The following is a 27,500-nucleotide window of genomic DNA, read 5'->3' as shown; positions in this document are numbered from 1 at the left end:
ACCCCAAATATACAGCCTTAAAATATAGCAATGTACACTCTAGAACCTCTAATAAAGAACCCTAAATATTCAGCCATAAATATAGCAACTTACACTCTGTCACGCGAGGAAACTGGAGGCGAAAGCCGAAGTGAAAGCAAACGAAAGTTTATTTGAAACACAAGGCAAATCCAGATACACTCGCTGAAAAAGGGTATAATATCCGTGGGGCGAGAAGCAGCGCGGTCCACGGTGCATGGGAACAAACACCGGCAGTCGGTGTATGAATCCCGTGCGCTGGGAAGAAGCACGGTGCTGAACAGTCCAACGGAAAGCGTGTGACGGGCAGCAAAACCATGAAACAATAACTGACAGAGTGTGTGTGTAGGTGAGGGGTTTATATGGGTTAGGTGATGAATGAAATAAACGAGGTTCAGGTGTGTGTCCTTAGTATGCTGGGGATGAGCTACGAGTGGGCGCGGCCTGCACAGGAGAAGGAACAGGTAGCTCCTGACACCACCCTCCCCAGGGGCGGCACCGACGCCCGGACTCTGCGGGCGAGGGCGACCCCAGCCCGGGCGCCGGGCGGCGCTGGTGAGCCGCGTGGAACTCCGCCAGCAACGCTGGGTCCAGCACGCCCCGCCGGGCCACCCAAGACCGCTCCTCCGGGCCGTAGCCCTCCCAATCCACGAGGTACTCGAGGTGACCCCTGCGCCGCCTGGAATCCAAGACTTCAAGACAGCATACACGTCCGGCTGCGCCACGACCTCCGCTGGACGGACGCCGCGGGGTCACCTGGAGGACGAGAGGAAGGCGAGACACACGGTTTTAGCAGGGACACATGGAAGGTGGGATGAATGCGGTACCGGGTGGCAGCTCCAGCCGGTAGGATACGCTCCGATCTGCCTGGAAACCCTGAAGGGCCCGATGTACCGGGGGCTCAGCTTACGGCACGGCAGCTTCAGCCTCAGGTCCCGTGTCGACAACCATACCAGATCCCCGGGGCGGAAACGAGGAGCCCAGACGCCTGGCGCCAGCGTGCGGGCGAGTATTGCGAAGGGCCCGACGCAACTGGGTGTGCGCCGACTCCCAGACCCGGTTACTCTCCCGGAACCAGGCGTCCACCGAGGGTACGTCGCTGGGCTCGTCCGACCACGGGAACAGGGGTGGCTGGAACCCCAGCACGCACTGGAAAGGGGTGAGACCTGTGGAATCCTGCCGGAGCGAGTTCTGGGCGTATTCGGCCCAGGGCAGGAAACGAGCCCAGTCCTCCTGGTCCTGGCTGCAGTAAGTCCTCAGGTACCTGCTCAGCTCCTGGATCTTCCGCCCGCCTGGCCGCTCGACCGCGGGTGGTAACCAGACGTTAGGTTCACCGAAACCCCAGGAGCTGGAAGAAGGCCTTCCACACCGAGACGTGAACTGGGGCCCACGATCTGAGACTATCTCCTCCGGGAGACCAAAATTCCTGAATACGTGGGTGAACAGGGCCTCGGCTGTTTCGAGGGCGGTGGGCAGGCCCTTGAGGGGAACAAAACGGCAGGCTTTGGAGAAGCGGTCCACCGCTACCAGGACGCACGTGTGTCCCCCTGACCGTGGCAGGTCGGTCACGAAGTCGATCCCCAGGTGGGACCAGGGCGCTATGGGACGGGAGTGGCACCAGCTTGCCTACGGGTAGGTGCCGTGGCACTTTTGACATGGCGCAGGTGGCACACCCCTGGACGAACCGGGTGATCTCCTCTGCCATCCCCGGCCACCAGTAACGCTGCCTGGACGAGCTGAACTGTCCTCCTCTCCCTGGGTGACCCGTGCCGGGCCCCTCGTGTACCGACTGCATGAGCCCTCGTCGGCAGGAGGTGGGGACAAAGACACGTCCCTCAGGACACCCCTCGGGGGCCGGTTCCTGGAGAGAAGCTGAGCGGATCTCCCTGTCCACGTCCCAGACGATGGGCCCCACGACGAGTGTGGGAGGAAGGATGGGGTCCGGATCGCTGGTTCTCGGCCCGAACACCCGGGAGAGGGCGCCGGCCTTACCATTAAGCGCCTGCTCGGTAGGTGACGTGGAACCGGAACCGAGTGAAGAAGAGGCCCAGCGGGCCTGCCTGGGGTTGAGCCTCCGGCCTCCGTAGGTACTGGAGGTTCTTGTGGTCTGTGATAACAGTGAATGGGTGCTCGCGCCCAGCCAGTGCCTCCATTCGCCAGAGCCATCTTTATTGCCAACAGCTCACGGTTGCCGATGTCGTAGTTCTGTTCAGCCGCTGAGAGCTTATGCGAGAAGTAAGCGAGGGATGGAGCTGTGGCGGGTTGCCTGATAGCTGGGAGAGAGCCGCCTACGCCGGTGGAGGAGGCGCCGACTTCACCACAAACGGTCTCCGGGATCTGGATGACGTAACACAGGGGCGAGGCAGAAACGCTGGCGGAGCTCGCCGAAAGCCTCCTGAGCCTCTGGGGTCCATCTCAGGGTCCGTGCTTTACCCCTGAGGAGGGTCGTGAGGGGTGCCGTGATCTGGCTGTAACCCTGGATGAACCGACGATAGAAGTTAGCAAAGCCCAGGAACCGTTGGAGCTCTTTGATTGACTCAGGAACGGGCCAGTTCCTTACAGCCTTCACCTTGCCTTCATCCATCTGTATTCCCCTGCACTAATCACGAGCCCAGGAACTGTATCTCGTCCAGGTGGAACTCGCACTTGGAGAGGTTCAGATAGAGCTGGTGGGAACGGCGCCCCTAGTACGCCAAGCACGTGACGATGGTGCTCCTCCAGGTTACGTGAGTAGATCAGGATGTCATCGATGTAGACCATGACACACTTCTGGAGGAAGGGCCGGAGCACCTCGCTCATGAACCCCTGGAACACTGCCGGAGCGATCGAGAGGCCAGACGGCATGACCCGGTACTGTAGTGCCCTGAGGGTGTAATGAAGGCGGTCTTCCATTCGCCTCCTCTTCTGATGCGTACTAGGTTGTATGCGCCCGGAGGTCGAGTTTGGAGAATACCCTAGCCTCCCTTAGGTCCTCCAGAGCTGACGGTACGAGAGGGAGGGATAAGGGAGAGGAGCGATCTGGGCTTAGCTGCCGGTAGTCGATGCATGGACGAAGACCCCGTCCTTCTTTCCCACAAAGAAAAGCTTGAGGCTGCCGGTGAGGTGGATTGGGTGATGAACCCCTGCTGGAGCGCCTGTTGGACGACTCCTCCATAGCTCGATGTTCAGGAGCGGATAGGGGATAGACACGGCCCTTGGGCAGCTTAGCCCCAGGAAGCAGGTCGATGCAGCAATCCCCAGGCCGGTGAGGGGAAGACGAGTGGCTGCTTTGGCACAAAACACATCCTTGAATGCCTGGTATTCCACAGGAATCGCCGCCTGGGTCTTTGTGGTGGCTTCTTCCACCCTGGTGGCACCGACCACGACCTTATGGACCCGTGTGGGTAGCTGGGAGAGGCAGTTTTCCGGCAGTGTGCACTCCACTCTAGAATGTCGACGGGTCCCAGGAACACCGTGGGCGTGTTGTTGTAACCAGGGCCGTCCCAAGATCACACTGACTGTAGAGTCGCCGAGTACCATGAACCGGATGTCCTCCCGATGGAACAGCCCCACCTGGAGGGTGACAACTGGCGACAGTACTTCACCCAGCCCCTTCCCAGTGGGCGGCCCTGGATGGTCTGGACGGCTAAGTCCTGGGAGCCCTCTCTCGGGAGCCAAGGCGGTCGAGGCAGGCTTGGGAGATGAAGTTACCTGCTGATCCAGAGTCCACCAAAGCACATACGGAGACAGATAGGCTTGGGGTTAGAAGCATTACCGTGAGCTTAGACAAAGGAGAGATGTCTGCAGGAACTCAACAGTACTCACCGCCGCGAACGGGACGCCTGGTGCATCTGGCGATGGAATGACCCGGTCACCGCAGTACAGGCACTTTCCGTGGCCAATCGGCTGTTTCTCTCTCTCCTGGACAGCCTTTGTGAGCCCAGCTGCATTGGTTCGGCATCGGAAGCCGGGTGGTTGCAGGATGGGTCCCTGAGGGATGGTGTATCGGTGGGCATGCCGCGAGCCGCTGTGAAAGGCCGATGGACTTTCCTATGAACTCCTCCAGCCCCATCCTGTCGCCATAGATCGCCATTGCCTGTTTAATTTCTGGTGAGTCCCACTCGATATATGCCCAGAAGCGCTGACTGCTCCAACCACTAGATGCCGCCAGTGTGCGGAAGCGCAGGCTGTAAGCCGTGATGTCATCACCCCTGTCGCAAACTGAGCAGCTGGTCGGCGGTGGTTAGGACCCCGGAGGCGGCGCTGAAAACTTCCAGGAAGTGCGCGGTAAACAAAGCGTAGGTGTTTAATACTGGGCTCTCCGAGTCCCACAGCGATTGTGCCCAAGCTAGCGCTCTCCCGGAAAGTAGAGAAATAAAGAACGCTACCTTGGACCGCTCGATGGGAACCGCTGGTTGCATCTCTATGTAGAGGTTCACCTGGAGCAGGAAGCCGCGGCACTCCGACGCTTCTCCCGAAAACGTCCCCGGGAGCGCCATGGGACTGCCGGTAACCGCAGGGGGGGTTGTTCGAGCCGCGGCTGTTGGAAAGGCGGCTTGCAGCGCGCGACGAGATCCCGAACTGGTCGGCGGAGCTGCTCCCGGAGGAGCCGCTGGGTCCGGTATCCATCTACAGGTAAGAGCCGGAAAACAGCTCCTTACTGTTCTTCGTAGGTCAGTTATTCTGTCACGCGAGGAAACTGGAGGCGAAAGCCGAAGTGAAAGCAAACGAAAGTTTATTTGAAACACAAGGCAAATCCAGATACACTCGCTGAAAAAAGGGTATAATATCCGTGGGGCGAGAAGCAGCGCGTCCACGGTGCATGGGAACAAACACCGGGCAGTCGGTGTATGAATCCCGTGCGCTGGGAAGAAGCACGGTGCTGAACAGTCCAACGGAAAGCGTGTGACGGGCAGCAAAACCATGAAACAATAACTGACAGAGTGTGTGTGTAGGTGAGGGGTTTATATGGGTTAGGTGATGAATGAAATAAACGAGGTTCAGGTGTGTGTCCTTAGTATGCTGGGGATGAGCTACGAGTGGGCGCGGCCTGCACAGGAGAAGGAACAGGTAGCTCCCTGACACACTCATTAGAGCCTCTAATGTAGAACCCTGAATATACAGCCTTAAAATATAGCAACGTACACTCTAGAACCTCTAATGTAGAACCCTAAATATACAGCCTTAAATATACCAACTTACACTCTAGAACTTTACAGTTTAGAAATCTATAATATAAAACCCTGTAATGTAGAACTCTATAATGTAGAACTGTAAGATAAAATAGGAACACTAAAAGTGATGCTGAGAACCTGTATGTGTGTGTGTGTGTGTGTGTGTGTGTGTGTGTGTGTGTGTGTGTGTGTGTGTTTTCATCACAGACTCGTGTTATATTCTGTCCTTCGCCATCATCATGTTGAACACCAGCCTGCACAACCCCAATGTGAAGGAGAAGACCTCTGGAACGTTTCATCAGCATGAATCGAGGCATTGACCATGGAGGAGATCTTCCCAGTGACCTTCTGACAGTGAGTGACCAGTTCCTCAACCAGTTCCCTAACCAGAGAACCAGAACACACCTGAATCTCTCATCAGTGTGTGTGTGTGTGTGTGTGTGTGTGTGTGTGTGTGTGTGTGTGTGTGTGTGTTTCTTGTAGAAACTGTACGAGAGCATAAAGAATGAACCGTTTAAGATCCCGGTGGATGATGGGAATGATCTCACACACACCTTCTTTAACCCTGACAGAGAGGGCTGGCTGCTTAAAGAGGGTGAGATACACGCAGACATCTTCTCTTTACAGATACACACATTTCTGTGTTTGTGATTTCTTTTTTTATTTCATGAATTTTAAAGACTAATTTCTTCACACACACACACACACACACACACACACACACACACACACACACACACACTGTCCTGTAGGAGGCAGAGTGAAAACCTGGAAGAGGAGGTGGTTTATTCTGACAGACAGCTGCCTGTACTACTTCCAGTACACAACTGTGAGTAACTTTTCCATCATCAACACACTGAAGTGTAAAAACATGATCACTAACATTAATGAGCATCAACATCAAATCTCTGGGTTACTTCTGTAAGGACAAAGAACCAAAAGGGATCATTCCTCTGGAGAACCTGAGCATTAGAGAGGTGGACGACCTGAACAAACAGGTAATCAACCCTATCATTTCACATATAAAAAAAAAAATGAAAAGAAAGAAAAAAAAGAAAAGAAATGGGCTCCTCATGCCCCCTACTGTCCATAATAAATCCAGCAGAAGTGTCACATAGTAATATTTATTCTTTAATATTTTCTTAATGAAAAGCAGCATCCTGTAGTTGTGGAAATGGGCGTGGCTATTATTAATGTACTGCTAAAAAGTGCACTGCTTTAATATCCGGTGTGTGTGTGTGTGTGTGTGTGTGTGTGTGTGTGTGTGTGTGTGTGTGTGTGTGTACAGTTCTGCTTCGAGCTCTTCCTCCCTCACAGTAAGGGACAGAAGATAAAGGCGTGTAAAACAGACCCGGATGGTAAAGTGGTTATTGGGAAACACCAGTCGTACAGAATCAGTGCTTCATCTTTTGAGGAAAGAGACGACTGGGTTCAGGCAATCAGGTGCACACACACACACACACACACACACACACACACACATGTAACTACATGTAAATGAAAAACATTGAGTTATAGAGATTTCTTTATTTCTGTACAAGTCGTTTCTGAAGGTTTGGATGTGTTCGGTCTGAAAGCTGATGTTTGTTCTTCCTCAGGGCCTGCATCACTAAAGATCCCTTCTACGATCTGGTCTCTGCTCGCAAAAGAAAATCATCATCAACAACAACAGCAGCACAGAGAGCACTAACTGACCCTCACAGGAGTGCTGTCCTTCATCATTCTGTTCTTCATCACAGACCAGTGACTGGAACGAGGAGCACAAAGGTGATTGATGTCCCTCTGAGGTCATGCTGAGGGTTGATGGTGGACTGCTGTGTGGTCTGTTCTCGGTAAAATGAAGGAATTATTTCATTATTTATTTTTGTAGAACCCTGAATATACAGCCTTAAAATATAGCAACTTACACTCTAGAACCTCTGAAAGAGAACCCCAACTATACAGCCTTAAAATATAGCAACGTACACTCTAGAACCTCTAATGTAGAACCCTAAATATACAGCCTTAAAATATAGCAACGTACACTCTAGAACCTCTAATGTAGAACCCTAAATATACAGCCTTAAAATATACCAACTTACACTCTAGAACCTCTAATGTAGAACCCTAAATATACAGCCTTAAAATATACCAACTTACACTCTAGAACCTCTAATAAAGAACCCTAAATGTACAGCCTTAAATATACCAACGTACACTCTAGAACCTCTAATATAAAACCCCAAATATACAGCCTTAAAATATAGCAACTTAAACTCTAGAACCTCTAATGTAGAACCCTAAATATACAGCCTTAAAATATAGCAACTTACACTCTAGAACCTCTGAAAGAGAACCCCAACTATACAGCCTTAAAATATAGCAACGTACACTCTAGAACCTCTAATGTAGAACCCTAAATATACAGCCTTAAAATATAGCAACGTACACTCTAGAACCTCTAATGTAGAACCCTAAATATACAGCCTTAAAATATAGCAACTTACACTCTAGAACTTTACAGTTTAGAAATCTATAATATAAAACCCTGTAATGTAGAACTCTATAATGTAGAACTGTAAGATAAAATAGGAACACTAAAAGTGATGCTGAGAACCTGTATGTGTGTGTGTGTGTGTGTGTTTGTGTGTGTGTGTGTGTTTGTGTGTGTGTGTGTTTGTGTGTGTGTGTTTGTGTGTTTTCATCACAGACTCGTGTTATATTCTGTCCTTCGCCATCATCATGTTGAACACCAGCCTGCACAACCCCAATGTGAAGGAGAAGACCTCTCTGGAACGTTTCATCAGCATGAATCGAGGCATTGACCATGGAGGAGATCTTCCCAGTGACCTTCTGACAGTGAGTGACCAGTTCCTCAACCAGTTCCCTAACCAGAGAACCAGAACACACCTGAATCTCTCATCAGTGTGTGTGTGTGTGTGTGTGTGTGTGTGTGTGTGTGTGTGTGTGTGTGTGTTTCTTGTAGAAACTGTACGAGAGCATAAAGAATGAACCGTTTAAGATCCCGGTGGATGATGGGAATGATCTCACACACACCTTCTTTAACCCTGACAGAGAGGGCTGGCTGCTTAAAGAGGGTGAGATACACGCAGACATCTTCTCTTTACAGATACACACATTTCTGTGTTTGTGATTTCTTTTTTTATTTCATGAATTTTAAAGACTAATTTCTTCACACACACACACACACACACACACACACACACACACACACACACACACACTGTCCTGTAGGAGGCAGAGTGAAAACCTGGAAGAGGAGGTGGTTTATTCTGACAGACAGCTGCCTGTACTACTTCCAGTACACAACTGTGAGTAACTTTTCCATCATCAACACACTGAAGTGTAAAAACATGATCACTAACATTAATGAGCATCAACATCAAATCTCTGGGTTACTTCTGTAAGGACAAAGAACCAAAAGGGATCATTCCTCTGGAGAACCTGAGCATCAGAGAGGTGGACGACCTGAACAAACAGGTAATCAACCCTATCATTTCACATATAAAAAAAAAAATGAAAAGAAAGAAAAAAAAGAAAAGAAAGTGACTCCTCATGCCCCCTACTGTCCATAATAAATCCAGCAGAAGTGTCACATAGTAATATTTATTCTTTAATATTTTCTTAATGAAAAGCAGCATCCTGTAGTTGTGGAAATGGGCGTGGCTATTATTAATGTACTGCTAAAAAGTGCACTGCTTTAATATCCGGTGTGTGTGTGTGTGTGTGTGTGTGTGTGTGTACAGTTCTGCTTCGAGCTCTTCCTCCCTCACAGTAAGGGACAGAAGATAAAGGCGTGTAAAACAGACCCGGATGGTAAAGTGGTTATTGGGAAACACCAGTCGTACAGAATCAGTGCTTCATCTTTTGAGGAAAGAGACGACTGGGTTCAGGCAATCAGGTGCGCACACACACACACACACACACACACACACACACACACACACATGTAACTACATGTAAATGAAAAACATTGAGTTATAGAGATTTCTTTATTTCTGTACAAGTCGTTTCTGAAGGTTTGGATGTGTTCGGTCTGAAAGCTGATGTTTGTTCTTCCTCAGGGCCTGCATCACTAAAGATCCCTTCTACGATCTGGTCTCTGCTCGCAAAAAGAAAATCATCATCAACAACAACAACAGCAGCACAGAGAGCACTAACTGACCCTCACAGGAGTGCTGTCCTTCATCATTCTGTTCTTCATCACAGACCAGTGACTGGAACGAGGAGCACAAAGGTGATTGATGTCCCTCTGAGGTCATGCTGAGGGTTGATGGTGGACTGCTGTGTGGTCTGTTCTCGGTAAAATGAAGGAATTATTTCATTATTTATTTTTGTAGTTGACTCACCGACTCACTGACTCACCGACTCACTGACTCATTGACTCACTAACTCACTCTCTGCCCTTTATATTAGCATTAACTATGACTATTAGTTTAGCGCTCTGTTTAGTGTTAGTCTGAGGGGCGGAGCTTCACTGTGTAAATTTAGATGTTCCAGATGAAATCCAGGTGAAGGTTAGGGTTAGGGTTAGGGTTAGGGTTAGACTCTGTACAGAAACTCTTCAGCGGATGTGTTTTTATTTTTCAGTGTTGTAGAAACGTGTTTGTGGTTTGTTCATGTTTGAAATGTGTGTAAACTGTGTTTTATATTATGATGTTAACTATGAATGAGTTCCTTCTAACAGCACTTCCCCGAGTGTTTCCCTGCTCGTACACGGCACAACGCAACACCATCAACCAAATTCTCTCATTAAACAATCACACGTTGTGATTCTTTCTGACCAGAATCATTAACAGTTACATTAAATGTGCAACAGGTTTGTGTTCTCACTGGTGTTAAAGCAGTGACTGTGATATAAACCTGTGTCCTGGAGCTGCTGTAATATAAAGGAATGGACACCAGTCTGTGGTGTCAAAGTGCTTTGTATTTTGTCTGTCGCATTCACAAGCTTGTGTTTAAATGTACAAAAAAAGGTTGTGGGAAAAAATGATGTGAAATGAAGGACCTTTGTCACTGACAAGTTTTAAAGATGTGCAATTTGAGTGATATTATGTATATAGAAATGATTAATTTATTAAATATACGCAATTTTAGTTGTGTGTTTGTGTATTTCTTGTTGTCTTAAGTCTTAATTGTTGTTGTCTTAAACAAGTTGCACTGTACAGCATTTGCTGTAGCTGTATTGATGATAATAATGATGGTGTAGTAAACACTTGTGTCCAGCAGGTAGCAGTGTTCTGTAAATACCGACTGTACTGTATTCGCATTAATGAATGACCTACAAATAAAACAGAAATATCATGATTATCAGACTGCAGCTAAATTCACATCGAAAACACATTTATTTAGCAGGAAATGAGGAGAAGTCAATTAGTTTAAAACGAATATTTAAATTAAAACCTGCTGTTTTTATGTCTGTAATCAGTATAATTATATTAAGGCAATTATTAGGACGATAATTAATCCTGTAGTAAGCCTTCATGTCCAGCAGGTGGCAATGTCCCACCACATTACCGCCCTCAAAACCCTACTGTATAAATTATACACATTTATTTTTTTATTTCTTCTGCAACAGTTAACAGTTTTTTTGCGTTTAAATTGATTTGTGTATTTTTGTGTAATATTTCTACACGACGTTGTTGATTTGAGTTAATCAGTGAACTTTATTGACTAATAATCAGCCGTCAGTTAGCATGCTGTGGCCACGCCCACAGAACTCTATAAAAGGCGCGGCAGTGGGCGCCATTTTGTTTTTGTTCTTTGGGTCGCTCACGTGGTTCATCCTTTCCTTTCAGTTTTCTTTCCAAATCCGGGTTTTGTATTTTTTTGGGACAAGTTGTTAAAATGAAATGATTAAAACATTAAATATGTTAATGCAGAAAGTGTCTCAGGTCTGTGAGGCACATGCTCAAGGGTTCATCTCTCAGGTTTATCTCTCAGGGTTTAGCTCTCAGGGTTTAGAGCTCAGGTTTATCTCTCAGGGTTCATCTCTCAGGGTTCATCTCCCAGGCTTATCTCTCAGGTTTATCTCTCAGGTTTATCTCTCAAGGTTTTTATATTTTATAACTTTCATAGTCTCACTCATTTCTCCATAAGGTTATGAGATCATCTGTGGTTTACTGTGCATCAGCAAAAAAAGAATCAGGCATTAAAGATCCATGATTGAGGTCTGATACTGAAAACTGACCTTGAAGATTTTCAGCACGCTGTGAGTTAAACATGTTCCTGGAATGATCACTGGTAGACTTTTCCAGAGTTCCACAAAAGACCTAAATAAAGTAACACTATATACGTAGAACATTGGTTTGTTAATGTATTGAAAGTGTTTGAATCCATGCTCTGAGTAAATGTTCCATTCCTGAGGAATACAAATACTCCTGTTCCTGATCTCGAACCACAGAGAACTCATTTGTGCTCCATTTTTACTCCACATCATCTCACTGAAAGTGGAAACACCATTATTCCATTTCAAATGTGTTCAAGCCGCAATCATGAGTAATGTTTATAAATCCTCCCTGAGGTACATCAATCTTCATCATCACACACTGAAGATGAAGCTCTTCCAACACTGCGTACGAGTGGATCTTCAATTCTTCTGCAGTCTGGACTGATTAATGAGGACAAAATATTCAGTAGAAATCGGTTTAGAGCAGGAGGTTGAGGTTCTAATGTTCATCCTGAGAGATTCAGTGTTTCTGAACACGACCTGCAGACACCAGGTTTATTCTGTGCATCTCATTACAGTGAAAACTCAGGAATGTGGAAACACACCGAGATAAAACGGGGTTAGAGATAACCCCCAACACACACACACACACACACACACACACACACACACACACACCAAGTCAAACATGTTTTTAGTGCTTCAGCGGATCTGATCTGCAAAACTGAAACTGTTTGTGGTCTGAAGCTTCACCTTCTTTCACTTCCTCTCTCAATCCAGCTGCACGTCTTTCGTTCATTTTCTCTGCAGCTTTCAGAAAGTCAGAATTTCACGCATCACCCACTCAGTGAGCAGATGGACATAAATATATACAGTATAACACATGAGGAGAAACATCTACATTTCTGATTCATTTAGTGAAGGAAACTTCAGGGTTTGTTTAAGTAGGTTAATTATGTGTGTGTGTGTGTGTGTGCGCACGTGTGTTAGCTACAGTGGCAATTCAGTGGTCAAACAAAGGTGGGGACTGAAAGTGAGTCACACCTACAGGACGTATTCTGAAGGCAGAACAAAGAATGTCCACGTCCCTTAAATACAACAGAACTTTTAGATATTTAATACAAATTTTGATCTGATTTTATATTTTTATTAAATTCGTCTTAAACGTAGTGAAGAACATAAAAACATGTGCATCGTGCTACTGATCATTTATACTGCAGTCGCTAAAAATGAGTTAAAAATGTACATTACTTGAAGTCTATCCAGTGCATCAACACACACACACACACACACACACACACACACACACACACGCTCTCATAAAGTGTCACATGACCATCATCATGCTAATGATCTCCACTTTTTCCTCAATTTACTTCAACACTTTTTCTCACATCTCTAATGTGAAGCTTCGTCTCTGATGAGCCGACTGATCTTCTGTTACATTTACACACACACACACACACACACACACACACACACACACACACACTCATCAGTCTGGAACCTTCTGCTCTGCGGCGTGTCTCACACTCTACACTATTCTGTGTGTTTGATGTTTAAGGATTAAATGCTTTTGTTTGTTTTGTTTTTGTGAACATTTTGAGTCCAACACAATTTTCCCCTTCGGACAGAATAAAGTGTATTTCATTTCACATTACATTTATATCAGGATGTGTTTGTGTCCATGTTCTACAGGTGTGATGTTCCTGTCTTCTCCTGTAGCTGCAGATCTCACGACTGGATGCACGACTTCTTCTGGTTCCGTTTTTGTCCTTTGGAGCCTGAAAAGAAACAAAGGCTGCATTAATCCACTAAACGCTCAGAAAAACCTGCCAGCAACCTTCAACCTGCTTCACCCCAAACACACACTCTTCACACTCTTACACCATCTGAAGAAACGCTGCTTCAACAGGAAATAATCAAACACTCAGTTTATCTCCTCGTCTGCATTTAGTTCCACCTCAGAGATCATTAGAAGTAAAAAAAAAACTAAAATGAAACCATTTTATGGCAGAAAAGGTTTTTTTTATATAAATATTGAGCTTCAGTAATGAGATCTATCAGTGGATTCCTCACTGCAAACACGTGGAGACTTTTATCAGATCTGACGTGTAAATATTTCACTGCAGTCAGCATTCTGAAGCCACGGCTCTGGAATCGTATTCAATCTGTCCTGCTTTCTGATTATTACCAATGATAACATTCCTTCCACCAAACATTTGTTTCTCATTTCAAAATAATCTACTAATAAAGTAATAAACAATTAACTAATAAAACAATAAACTAATCAAAACAATAAACTAATCAAAACAATAAACTAATGAACTCCATTTGAATAATTAAATAAATTGTGGGCTTTAAAGTGTGTTTCTGTTGATTCCTGCTCGTTTTATCAGTAGTGTAAAGTATTTGAGTAAATGTACTTTGCTACTGTATTTAATTCATTCATTTATTGAGTTTTAAAAAGCAACTTAATGATTTAATTCTTGTATTTTTTAATTGACGATGAACACTAACACTGATTATTTTTGCACCTCTGATGAAGTCATTACGCCTCAACATTCCCGCCCAGAATCTGCTGCCTGTGAGCGACTCTTTCATTTTCATTCCGAAAAGAGCTCGAATAAATTCCAAACACTTTGAGAATCAGTTTTTGTTGAAGTTGAATAAAAATATTGGCCCCCTCAAAGGGGCATCAAATCCCAGTCAGCATGTAAAATAATGACTCCATTAAACACTAATGTTTCTCCTGCTCTGTGACACGAGTCTGTCTTTTTATTGGCAGACTGAAGATGAATTTTTGAAAGATCACTTTATTACTTTGTCTTTTTTTTAAAGACTGACAAATCAGGCTTTTTATTTATTTCATTAACACGTGTCTTGGTGTTGAGGACTCGTGCATCTTTATGCTTACGTTCAATACGAGTCAAATACTCACGTGCTGTTCAAATCAGACACTTTGTAATTTGTGAATTTGAGCTTGTAAATGCGTTTTGCAGTAAAGTGTGTGTATACATTTACTGAAGTAGGATTTCTTATTTTTATACACCTGAATGCAACTCCAGGCCACTAGAGGGCGAGATTATTGCCATGAACTCTGTTTAAGGAACTATAAATGGCACAGAATTAGACCTGTGGTTGTTGTGTGAGTTCTGGGTGAGTGATTCACCTGTTTAGTGGTTAATGAACTTTAGAGTCAGTGGATTTTGGAAAAATGCTGTGATCTGTAAATATCTGAACGTTGCAGGAGATCGCTAGCGTTAACTTTGATGTTGATTATGTAATAATAATTTACTGTACATTGTTTATGTGGTAGTTTCTTTTCTCTTTATTAGTGTTGAAGGATGTAGAGCAGCTCGTACCTTCTTCACCTCCTGTGCTGATGACCTGCATGGAGACGCTCCTCTGTGGCAGTTTGGAAGATTTTTTGCTTTTAAATTTCATCACATTTGGTTTTTCTATGATCACGAACGAATCGTCCAGTTCGTCTATCACCGCACTCTCGGCTTTTGGCAGGGGGGGTTTGCCGTTGGGGATCTGTGAGCTCTCAGGGTGCAACTCCTTCACGTGATTAGCCATCATTGGTGACTCCTTTGTGTAATTGGTCAGCATTGATGTGTCTTTGATGTGATTGGCCAAATTTGATGTGTCTCTGATGTTACTGACAGGCTTTGATGTGTCTGTGATGTGATTGACAGGCTTTGATGAGTCTTTTAAAGTCAGTACTTGGCTGTGATTGGCTGCTTTCACCTCTGCTGTATTACGATTAGCTGTCTTTAAATCTGGACTCTGATTGGGCGATCTGCCTTTAAGGAACAGCCTGAAGGAACTGCGCTGCTTTTTTGAACCAAACAATGGAGATTTATTTACATCTTCTGTACTTTCGCTCATCTCCTTATGAGACGTTCTGTCTGGTGGCTCGTTTGCACCCCTGCTGGTGTGGAGTAACTTCTCCATGTTGCTCTCCGAGCTGTTTCCAGCATATTCCCTGAGCTTGGTCAGATCCTGCAGCGACCCGGAGATGCCTAAACTGTTTCCCACCACCAGGGCGTATTTGGGATTGTGATATTTGTGAGCAGGAACTTTGAGATTGACCTGTTTGGATTCTCCCAGAGACACCTGAAAGCGGGAGGTGGATGCGGACACAGCGGGCTGGGTGGCAGTGGGCGGAGCTTTCAGGAGTGGCACAGGCAATGTATGTTTGTGGGGTTTGGGTACGTGGAACTCGTGGTACAGGTCCACTTTGTCAGACACGGCGTAGAGCTCGCGGAAATCGGTATCGAAGAAGTCGACCACGTGACCGGACATGACGGTGATGACGTTCCGGTTCATCCGAGAAGAGGTCCAGGTGAAACTGTGTGGGTGGAGACACAAATAAATAACTGACCAAATAGAGGAGGCGGAAAATAAACAGACAAATCAATAACATCACTAAAGGAGAGAGATCAGGAGGTAGCAAGATATCACACCTGTAGGATCCAAACATGATTTTCTCTCCGTCCACCAGCATGTACTTGGAGCACATCGATCCCGGCAGTTTTCCAAAGGAGAGCGCCAGACCACATCCTCTCACCATCCTCACACGCATGTTCTGATGAAACACACACACACACACACACACACACACACACACACACACACACACACACACACACACACACATATATAAGACTTCACCCTCAAACTCACAGCAACATTCAACAACTTCAATAATCACCTGTGGGAATGAGAAACATGAGACGTGAACTCTGAAAAAAAACATTTTCATTTGAATGTTAATAATTTTAGTAAAATATCAGAAATGCGTTTAGAATTTAGAAAAAGACTCAAGGAATCACCACTGAAACTGAACCACTGCATGAACTGATCTGGTATAAAATCACATAACATTTTAATGTTCACCCTCCGCCCACACACTTACCTGCCGGTACCTGGACTGTGTCCTGAGGGTGCACAAACTTTTTAGCACCTGATTGGATGATGTGTTTAGTACTTAAAGAAAAGGTGAGGTTTAAACACTCCTCACTTAAACAAACACCCAGCAGAAAAAGACAATCATAGAGCAGTGTGTGTTTAAGCTCTCTCTCTCTCTCACACACACACACACACACACACACACACACAGGCGTGCCTGGTGGTATTTACAGAGAGAAACTGCAGAGAAAAGACACCAAGCCAAAGAAGAATTAAATAAAATTTAAGTTCAGAGAAAATAAAAAGGAAACAGAGGATAAAAGTGTGTGAGAGAGAGAGAGAGAGAGAGAGAGAGAGAACAAGTTTTAGGAAATAAAAGAAGAAAAAGAAAAGAGAGAAGTTCCTCAAGCTGTTTTTAGACTCTGTTCCCAGGAACCATGGAGACTGTAACAGTAATACTGTGTGTGTGTGTGTGTGTGTGTGTGTGTGTGTGTGTGTGTGTGTGTGTGTGTTTAGTAGGCCAGGATTCTGCAGTAATTCTTTTCCTGTACAAAGCGAGGAGTTTAAACACACAGGGGGATTTGGATGGAAACTGAAGCGACGTGGCAACAAACACACAAATGGCCTTTTGTTCTGCTGACACACAGGAACGACTTCAGCAGTAACACACAACATTTACACACAAGTGTGTTCCAGATTACTGCTGAAACTTCTAAACTATTACTGCAGACACATTACAAGAGAAATGTTACACACACACACACACACATACATACACACACACACACACACACACACACACACACACACACACACACATACACACACATTTCTGTTCAAAACCTAAGCCGGGATTTAATTTGTAATAAAAATGTAAACATTGGACGTGTGTGTGTGTGTGTGTGTGTGTGAGACTGTTGAGATTCTGTTGTACAATATAAATCACTCACAACATTCTGAAACGTGCAGGTAGAGAAGCGGTGGCGGTGTGTAAAGTAAGTGCACCCTCGCGTGTCACTAACCATATGAAAGGTGGATATATTTGAGAGCATCAGTGTGCAGTTTGTATACAGTACAGATTTACTCTCCTCTAAAAATAACCACATACACACATTATTGTCTAAATAACTGCCAACAAAAGTGAGTCCACCCTCAATGTTAACAGCTGTACATGGTGTAAACCTGCAAAATCTCATGTCCTGTTCATCATGTTCATGTTCTTGTCTGCTTAACAGAACCATACAAATGTGTGTATCTTGTTTTAGAGCAGTTACATTTAGGTGCTTTGAGTCGATTCTCTTAAACTGACCACTGGATGTTCTACATGAACCTTATGGTAAAGAGTCTCTGAGGATTTGAGAATTAGAATTGTTGATCTCCACAAAGATGCAGAGGCTGTAAGAAGATCAGTATCACCCTGAAACTGAGTTACAGTACAGTGTTCAGGGTCATACAGAGGTTCTCCCAAGACGGGTTCCACTGGGAACAGACCTCACAAGGGTCCATCAGAGAAGTCGAGTCCTGGTGCTGTGCGTCAGGTGCAGAAGCTGCTTTAAAACAGACGCATGAGTGCTGCAGCACTGCTTTAGAGGTTGCAGAAGGTTTACTTATTAGAGCTCAGACCGTACACCACACACTGCTACGGTGAGCAGCACCTAAAGAGGGGTGAGAACGATGTGCTCCACACAATATTCACACTTTACACACAGTTTTGACATGTTCATGCAGGGTGTACTCACTTGTGTGAGATACTGTACATAAGTGTGTGTGTGTGTGTGTGTGTGTGTGTGTGTGTGTGTGTGTTCTCACTCGGAGGTGTTGAGCGGAAATCTGGAGGCGGTTGCACATATCCAGGAAGTGAGGAAGACCGCTCTCATCCAGCAGCAGGTACACAGCAACACCACGCTTACTCGCTGCGTCCAGAAGATCCTGCAGGATGAGGAGGTCTGTGAGAAGGTCCATGACAACGGCTATGGTCTAACACAACACACACACACACACACACACACACACACAGAAAAGGGGATGAGTCACATGTGCCGCTGGTTTTAGATGCACTGACACACTGGTCAGGAAGGAAAGCAGATTGTGTTGTGATGGAGATGTTTGAGGAACAGAGTCTGAAGTCAGCAAATTTGAAACATCTGTATCGTGTCTCAGCTGCTGGGAATTCTGTTTACAGGGTGGGGAAGCGCTGAGTCAGCACATTCGTGTCTCTGCAGAGCTGCAGGACTCTGTTCTGCACTGAACTCACAGCTCAGGTAATAAACCTCGCAGGGATCTTCACCTCATTTTACTCATCACAGAATAAACGAGATCACTCAGAGAGATCACTCAGAGAGATCACTCAGAGAGATCATTCACTGTGTGTGTTTCAAAAGCCCAAGAAACCACAGCAAACCTTCTGATCACCGTCTCTCCAGCAAAGATCTCCAAGATTTATATATATATGCGAGTATGCAAATCTACAATTTAAAGATTTTATTTTTAACTGCTAGTATGCAAAACTTGTGTGTGTGTGTGTGTGTGTGTGTGTGTGTGTGTGTGTGTGTGCCATCAGAACATTCCCATGACACCATGTCATCTGTATCCATGATTATCTATCAGTCAGGATCAGTGGAAAGAAGTTTACGCGCCTCCTTCTGGTACTTTATACACAATGACATCATAATCAGAGCTGATACGTAACTCCGCCCACTGACTCAGCTTTCAGTACTGAAATGAAAACCCATTAAGTGTTAAACGTGACCTTATGTAATCGAAGCCACGCCCACTTGATCCAGATTCAGGTTACAGATTCACAGCACACGCTTTAATTCAAAAACACGTTTAACAGCACAGAATTAAACACTGCTGTAGATCAGGTTTAACGGAAACACTGGCATATACACACACACACACACACACACACACACACACACACACACACACACAAACACACTTTACATATTCAAATGTTAAAACATGTTGCAATGTGAGAGTGAAATTCAAACCTGAACTGTAAACTATCTGTTTAATGATTTTGGAAAATCACACACACACACACACACACACACACACACACACACAAACACACACACAAACACCGAAAAAAACATGCAGGCACACACACACACACACACAACACACACACACACACACACACACACACACACACACACAGACACACCAAACACACACACACCAAGCACACCAAGCACACACACACACACACACACCAAACACACACGATTCCTTACGATCAGAAATCTTTAAAATATGTGGATTTTTTTTCACTCTTTTCTGTTTTCTGTCTTTTTCTCATCTTTACACACGGATTACAATCAGAAATTCTCTTCTTCTTCCTCCCTCTGTTTATCACTCTGATCATCAGCTTCATCATCCGGCTCAGCAGGTCAAACTGAAGCTGAAGAGAATGTAATCAGCAGAACCTGTTTCCCCCCCGGGGTTTTACTGACACTGAGGAGAGATTATCTCTCGTAATATCTCATGAATATTAATGAGTGTTTAAGTTATTAAAGCTTTAAAACTATTATTTATTTATTATTTATTTATTATTACATCTGTTTGTGTTTGACTGATCTGTTTCTCTACAACAGGAACTTAAAAACAGCATTATTCCTGGAACAGTAACTTGGCCCTGGTTCTTCTACTGAAAGTGTAGAAGTTCCTGGATTCCTAAAGAAGTTCCCATCACTGATTAGATGTCTGGGCTTTTTTTTCTTTCTTTTGAGTTCCTACACAAATGAGACAAAGTCTTTTAAAAGTTCATGGGTTCCTCAAAGTGCTCTGTGAAGGTTCTGAGAAAAGAAAAAAGGTGATTCTCTGAAAGTTCCTGTAGCTGTTGACCTTCTGCTGGTGAGATGTTTGAGATGTTTGATGGGAGGACAGTGAGATGGGGTTGATGATCAGTTTAATGATCTAGAATTCAGCTCAGAAATTCGACTTCAATATGAATAATAATAATTATTATATAATGTTGTTCACTTCCTCCGGTCATGTGACTGGCGTGAGGTGATAACAACAGGACGTAGATGTTTGAGAGGTGTGTCTAACTATCGCTCATAAAGGGAATAATTCAAACATTTTATTACATGATTCAGAATCAACAAACACTGAATCATTCCAGAAACCTGTTCAGGTTCAGCAGCACGGCCGAGGAGGAACTTCAGTCGTCACCAACATGAAGAACCGAGAGGACAAATAAAACCAAACAAACATCTGTTCATCAAAAAACTATTTGAGAACAGGAGGGACTCTGCGTCATCACTTCAGCTGGAATATTAATAAAGTGCTGAACAATCACTTTTACACACAGTCTGCTCCGAGTCTCTCATCCTCATAATCATCAGAAACATAAACATAATAAAAACAATCATAATAAACAAATTTATAATAATAAACATAAACATAATAAAAATAATCATAATAAACAAATTAATAATAATAATAATAAACATAAACATAATAAAAATAATCATATTAAACAAATTAATAATAATAAACATAATCATAATAAACAAATTAATAATAATGAACATAATAAACAATCATAATAAACATAATAATAATAAAATAAAAATAATAATAAACTAATAAACTAATAATAATAATAATAATAATAATGTAAATAATATAAACTATGTTTATGTTAATAAGTTGTGAATTGAGAACAATATTAATGTGATTTAGAGCTGAATGTTGGTTTTATGTATCAGAGTTTATTAAATTCTATCTAGAAATCTTCAGAGTAATTCAGGTGTATTAGATGTGGCAATGTTACACTTTCTGATTTTCACTTGAACTAGGAGACCAAACCTGTTCCACAAATACCCCTGTACACAAAACCAGCTCTATGAAGATCTACTTTCTATGGATTGATGTGGAAGATCTCCTGCTTTAGAGCTCCACTGAACACTGACTGCACCCTGGAGCTCCTCACCTCACCTTCATCAGTAGCTGACTTTACTAACTCCCATGTGGCTGAATGAATCTCCACAAGCACACTCCAAAATCTAGTGGAACATCTTCCCAGAAGAGTGGAGTTTATTACAGCAAATGGATTAATGAATTGAGTGGAAATATTTATTCACTAAAGGATCATTAAGAGATAAATAAATAAATAAATAAATCAATGTGATTAGAGTTCCAGCCTGATCCAGAACCTGGAGCTGCTGAGTCAGGAGTGGGTATTAACACGTGGCTATTCTACACGTGGAGTTTCCCAGCAGGTAACTGATTCTCTCACACTGACAATTACACTTCCTCCAAACAGGAGGAGGAGGAGGAGGATGATTTTTATGAGTTTATTTTTATTGCACTTTCACATGGACATTGACTTAAAGCAGCTTTACAGAATTAAAGAAATATAGAACAGAAAATGTAAATGAATAAATGATATGTGTGCAGGAAAACTCACTCTCTCTTTTCCCTATGAGGAAGAAACCCTGAGAGGAACCAGACACAGAAGAGGAACCTCATCCTCATTTCAGTGATATCAAGAATGTGATTATACATCTCAAAAACAAAATACCAGATAGAGAGAGAGAGAGAGAGGGAGGGGGGGGGAAGAGAGCGAGAGAGAGAGAGGAAGAGGGAGAGAGGGAGAGAGAGAGGGAGAGAGAGAGAGAGAGAGAGAGAGAGAGAGAGAGAGGAGAGAGAGAGAGAGAGAGAGAGAGAGAGAGAGAGAGAGAGAAGAGAGAGAGAGAGAAAGAGAGAGAGATGCAACCTGTGGATGGCTTGAGTTATAAATTCAGGATATAATGCAGACTTTCTCTACACACACTCAGGTAAAGAAGCTTTATATAAAAACTGGTAAACTTTTTAAATATTTCAACAGAATTATCTCTTTAGAGACCCAAATACACACACACACACACACACACACACACACACACACACACACACACACACACACACACACACTGAGCACACTGCAGTGAAGAAACACCCAAACAACCAATTACAGCACGTATCAAAGTCTGCTTAGATCTTTAACACAGTAGTGAGCATCAAGAGTACAACAAGGACATCCCTCAACACCACAAAGACCAAAGAGCTCATCGTGGACTTTCGGAAATCCAACAGCTGGAGACATCTACCAGTCAACATCAACTGAGACTGAGGTAGTGCGAGTCTCCAGCTTTAAGTTCCTGGGAGTTCACATCTCTGAGGCTCTGTCCTGGCAGCAGAACACTTCAGCTCTGATTAAAAAAGCACAACATCGCCTGTAGTTCTTGAGAAGTCTCAAGAAATCTCATCTGTCTCTGGGGATTTTAACGAGTTTCTACCGCTGCATCATTGAGAGCATCCTGACCAACTCCATCACTGTATGGTACGGAGGCTCTACTGTGTGTGAACGTAAAGCCCTGCACAGACTGGTCAGAACCGCCCAACGCATCACTACCACACAACTACCTGCCACTGAACACCTTCACCACAGCAGATGTCTGTGTAGAGCTCACACCATCATCAAAGACTCTTCACATCCCAGTCATAAACTGTTTAACCTCCTTCCATCACGAAGGAGATACAGGAACTTACGCACCAGAACCAGCAGGTTCAGGGACAGCTTTTTACCATTTACCATCACCTTCACCATCACACTACTGAACTCTACACTACACCGCTAATCACTACAAACATCCACCATCACACTACTGAACTCTACACTACACTGTTAGATCACTACACAACATCCACCATCACACTACTGAACTCTACACTACACCGCTAATCACTACACAACATCCACCATCACACTACTGAACTCTACACTACACCGCTAATCACTACAAACATCCACCATCACACTACTGAACTCTACACTACACCGCTAATCACTACACAACATCCACCATCACACTACTGAACTCTACACTACACCGCTAATCACTACAAACATCCACCATCACACTACTGAACTCTACACTACACCACTAATCACTACACAACATCCACCATCACACTACTGAACTCTACACTACACCGCTAATCACTACACAACATCCACCATCACACTACTGAACTCTACACTACACGCTAATCACTACACAACATCCACCATCACACTACTGAACTCTACACTACACCGCTAATCACTACACAACATCCACCATCACACTACTGAACTCTACACTACACCGCTAATCACTACACAACATCCACCATCACACTACTGAACTCTACACTACACCGCTAATCACTACAAACATCCACCATCACACTACTGAACTCTACACTACACCGCTAATCACTACACAACATCCACCATCACACTACTGAACTCTACACTACACCGCTAATCACTACACAACATCCACCATCACACTACTGAACTCTACACTACACCGCTAATCACTACACAACATCCACCATCACACTACTGAACTCTACACTACACCGCTAATCACTACACAACATCCACCATCACACTACTGAACTCTACACTACACCGCTAATCACTACACAACATCCACCATCACACTACTGAACTCTACACTACACCGCTAATCACTACACAACATCCACCATCACACTACTGAACTCTACACTACACTGTTAATCACTACACAACATCCACCATCACACTACTGAACTCTACACTACACCGCTAATCACTACACAACATCCACCATCACACTACTGAACTCTACACTACACCGCTAATCACTACACAACATCCACCATCACACTACTGAACTCTACACTACACCGCTAATCACTACACAACATCCACCATCACACTACTGAACTCTACACTACACCGCTAATCACTACACAACATCCACCATCACACTACTGAACTCTACACTACACCGCTAATCACTACACAACATCCACCATCACACTACTGAACTCTACACTACACCGCTAATCACTACACAACATCCACCATCACACTACTGAACTCTACACTACACCGCTAATCACTACACAACATCCACCATCACACTACTGAACTCTACATTACACTGTTAGATCACTACACAACATCCACCATCACACTACTGAACTCTACACTACACTGTTAGATCACTACAAAACTAAACACTGTATATAACCTCTGTACTGTACATGTACATACTATATCTTTTTATTCCTCATTACATCTGCAACCTCCTGTATTCTGTAACCTTCACTCCTGCACATTTTTTGAATGCCTTCGCCTCAGAACATCTATCTGTACTTCTCAACAATCTCCACACGTCTCTGTACTGCTGTTGCCTTTCTATTCATACACCGTACATACGATTACATATAAATCACATGCTGTACATACGCTACTTATTAATCTGCACTATTTACACTTCTGGTTGATGCCGAACTGCATTTCGTTGCTGATCTATCTATCTATCTATCTATCTATCTATCTATCTATCTATCTATCTATCTATCTATCTATCTATCTATCTATCTATCTATCCATCCATCCATCCATCCATCCATCCATCCATCCATCCATCCATCCATCACTTTACACTAATCACCACGCTAATCACACATAACTACACTAATCAATAATCACTATATTAATTTATAAATTAATCACAAATCACTACACTAATGGATGATCACCACATGGCTGCACTGTGATTTATTCTGGAGCCTGAAGTGTGGAACATCCCCATGATCTAAAGCAGATCTGTTTCCTGCTCTGTAGATGAGTCATGAGGTTTATTGAGGTTGGTGGAGTCACGACAGAATTCATCTGGTGCCCAATAAAGCACACTGAGAGCACATGAAGATGGTGATCATGGTGTTTTCCTGGACCAGCATGCTCCTGAGGACACCACTAACATTAACAATACACAGTTCCTGCTGTGGACCTTCAGGAACATCAGTCAGTTCCTGCTCTCACTGACGTTACAGCAACTATCCAGACTCAGCACTGTAAACTCCTCACCCTGGAGGAACTTCAGCTACAGCTTCACTGAACTCTTACAAACTCCTGACACTGGAGACTCCTTCTGTATGTTACATAAACATCACCAAACATTTTATACACCAAATAAAGAACTTTCGATATTTATATTTACACCTAACACTTCATATAGTAATGAAAGTCCACACACTGGAACTCACACTGCACGATCATGAACTAACCCTGACCTGAACCTGAACCTGAACCTGTGCCAGGAACAAAACATCTTGTGATGGACATCATATAAACTCGTAAAATCATAAAAAAAATATGTGACTGAGAAAAACTGCTACTCTACTGCTTTGTGTGTCTCTGTGTGTGTGTGTGTGTGTGTGTGTGTGTGTGTGTGTGTGTGTGTGAAATAGAGAGTGAGAGGAACAGAGAGCTAATGATCAGAAAATCTACTCAAACAAAGCTTTAGTACAGAAAGGTTGAGTGGAGAAGGGGTGAGCGGAGAAGGGGGTGAGCGGAGAAGGGGTGAGTGGAGATGGTGGTGAGTGGAGAAGGTGAGAGTGGAGATGGTGGTGAGTGCAGAAGGTGAGAGTGGAGAAGGTGTGAGCGGAGAAGGGGTGAGCGGAGATGGTGTTGAGCGGAGATGGTGTGAGCGGAGATGGTGTTGAGCGGAGATGGTGGTGAGCGGAGAAGGTGAGTGGAGATGGTGGTGGCGGAGATGGTGTTGGCGGAGATGGTGTTGAGCGGAGATGGTGTTGAGCGGAGATGGTGTTGGCGGAGATGGTGTTGAGCGGAGATGGTGTTGAGCGGAGAAGGTGTTGAGTGGAGAAGGTGGTGAGTGGAGAAGGTGGTGAGTGGAGAAGGTGTTGAGTGGAGAAGGTGAGAGTGGAGAAGGTGTTGAGCGGAGAAGGTGTTGAGTGGAGAAGGTGAGAGTGGAGAAGGTGTTGAGCGGAGATGGTGTGAGCGGAGATGGTGAGAGTGGAGAAGGTGAGTGGAGAAGGTGGTGAGTGGAAATCAGGCGCTGCAGAAGATCCTGTGGTTTACCTTGTGCGCGTCCTGTATCAGTCTCCTCACCACCTCTTTGATGTGAGGGCTGTTCTCTTTGGGTGGATGAGTGTAAACCGACACGCGCGTGACTCCCCGGTAAAAGCCGCCCGTTGGCCAGCCGAGCTCGAGCGCCGGCGCCTGGGTGTCTGACAGTGTGGGCCAGTAGGTGGAGTGAACTCCCGAGTCCGAGCTCCCGGGTGAGCGTGGCGCGCGCGGCTCCGGCCGCAGATCGTCGGGCTCGTGATCGGGATCCTCGTATTCCCGGAACGTGTCGCGAATCCATTTCACCTCACGCGCCGACAGGAAGTCTTTGGTGTTGTCCTCGCGGAGCCGCAGCTTGAAGGCTCCGTCCCCGTCCCGGAGCAGATGCTCGAGCGCCGCGCGCTGCTCCTCACTATAATAAAACTCCGGCTTCGACTCGGGAATCTTCACGTTCACGTGTTCATCATCTATACAGAGGAGCTGCGAGTCCGCCATGACACCCCTGTCCCTGTCCGTTACCTGTCCGCTACCTGTCCCTCTCTCTATCCCTGAAAACTTACAGTAGGTGTCTTCCTGTAATATCAGAGGGGCGGAGTCTCCAACTGATACGGGCGGGGCTTCTGGGGTGTTTGGGGGCGGAGCTACAGCACCTGGTATCGTTACAAAAGTCACTATTGATGTCAGTGAGATCCTGAACCAAGTCCAGGATGTGCAGAAGATACAAAAGTTTACAGCGTAGTCAACAAAAAGCTCAATTATTACACACACACACACACACACACACACGCATTACAAAACCCCATGGTTTTAGACAGGAAATTAACACTCATCAAATATCTGGGACTTATTTCACCTTTTTATTTTATTTTATTTTAATGCCTACAGCAAACAAATGACTGACCTACAGACTATTTGAAAGATTTCCCACAGTATTGTGTTCTAACAGCAGTGATATCAGAAGATGTTGAGGATTATTTTACAAGCGTAAGAAGTTGATCTGTTGTATAAAAACGACACTGTAGGGAAAACAAGTGAGAGGATTAAAAACAACTCGGATAAAATATTCAGGAGGAATAAAGTTGTATAAAAGTCCACGGTTCTGATGTCAGTAATAATGAAATGTGTAGAATAAGAAGTTTGTAGATGTTCTAAACAATGTTTCTCCATCCTGCTCCTGAAGTCCCTCCAGCTGGTGTGTCTCACTCGGGTCTCACGCTGATTTAGAGCTGAGTGAGTGTGAGGACAGAAAACAGGAGCAGGACTGAGGAACAGTGATGAACACTAAATGAGTGAGAAAGCAGGAGGATGAAGAAGCCTCTCTGTCCGTGTGTCCCGTCTC

General features: G+C 44.6%; 3 protein-coding genes across 4 annotated transcripts in view; 1 reads left to right on the top strand and 2 right to left on the bottom strand.

Moving 5' to 3' along the window:
* LOC124397346 (cytohesin-2-like) overlaps positions 1–10,267 on the top strand; it is an 18,236-nt gene extending 7,969 nt beyond the window's left edge. The window contains exons 9-14 of the mRNA XM_046866921.1: positions 7,861–8,009; positions 8,137–8,248; positions 8,406–8,482; positions 8,580–8,651; positions 8,918–9,072; positions 9,236–10,267. Coding sequence (XP_046722877.1) covers positions 7,861–8,009; positions 8,137–8,248; positions 8,406–8,482; positions 8,580–8,651; positions 8,918–9,072; positions 9,236–9,335 — 665 coding nt within the window. The 3' untranslated portion in view covers positions 9,336–10,267. The remainder of the gene's footprint in view (positions 1–7,860; positions 8,010–8,136; positions 8,249–8,405; positions 8,483–8,579; positions 8,652–8,917; positions 9,073–9,235) is intronic.
* Positions 10,268–12,370: 2,103 nt separating this feature from the next.
* On the bottom strand, positions 12,371–26,742 carry LOC124396795 (protein FAM83F-like). Of its 2 annotated transcripts, none has more exons than XM_046866100.1 (5): positions 26,177–26,742; positions 18,067–18,186; positions 15,813–15,934; positions 14,706–15,697; positions 12,371–13,124 (listed from the first exon to the last, which is right to left on the bottom strand). In XM_046866100.1, the coding sequence occupies exons 1-5, from the start codon at positions 26,654–26,656 to the stop codon at positions 13,075–13,077; spliced, it is 1,764 nt and encodes a 587-aa protein (XP_046722056.1). In that variant the 5' UTR covers positions 26,657–26,742; the 3' UTR covers positions 12,371–13,074. The 2 variants fall into 2 exon arrangements, with proteins under 2 accessions (XP_046722056.1, XP_046722055.1); XM_046866099.1 differs by having other exon boundaries at positions 12,375–13,124; positions 18,067–18,234; positions 26,177–26,740.
* A 255-nt stretch (positions 26,743–26,997) lies between these two features.
* The window catches only part of LOC124396796 (GRB2-related adapter protein 2-like), a 17,578-nt gene continuing 17,075 nt past the window's right edge, over positions 26,998–27,500 (bottom strand). The window contains exon 9 of the mRNA XM_046866101.1: positions 26,998–27,500. This exon is cut by the window's right edge and continues 320 nt beyond it. The gene's annotated coding sequence lies outside the window, so the exon portion shown is untranslated.

This window comes from Silurus meridionalis, chromosome 14 (assembly GCF_014805685.1).
Source record: "Silurus meridionalis isolate SWU-2019-XX chromosome 14, ASM1480568v1, whole genome shotgun sequence".
NCBI lineage: Eukaryota > Metazoa > Chordata > Actinopteri > Siluriformes > Siluridae > Silurus > Silurus meridionalis.
The sequence above is the reverse complement of the archived record's forward strand: the minus strand, read 5'-3'. Positions and strand labels throughout refer to the sequence as shown.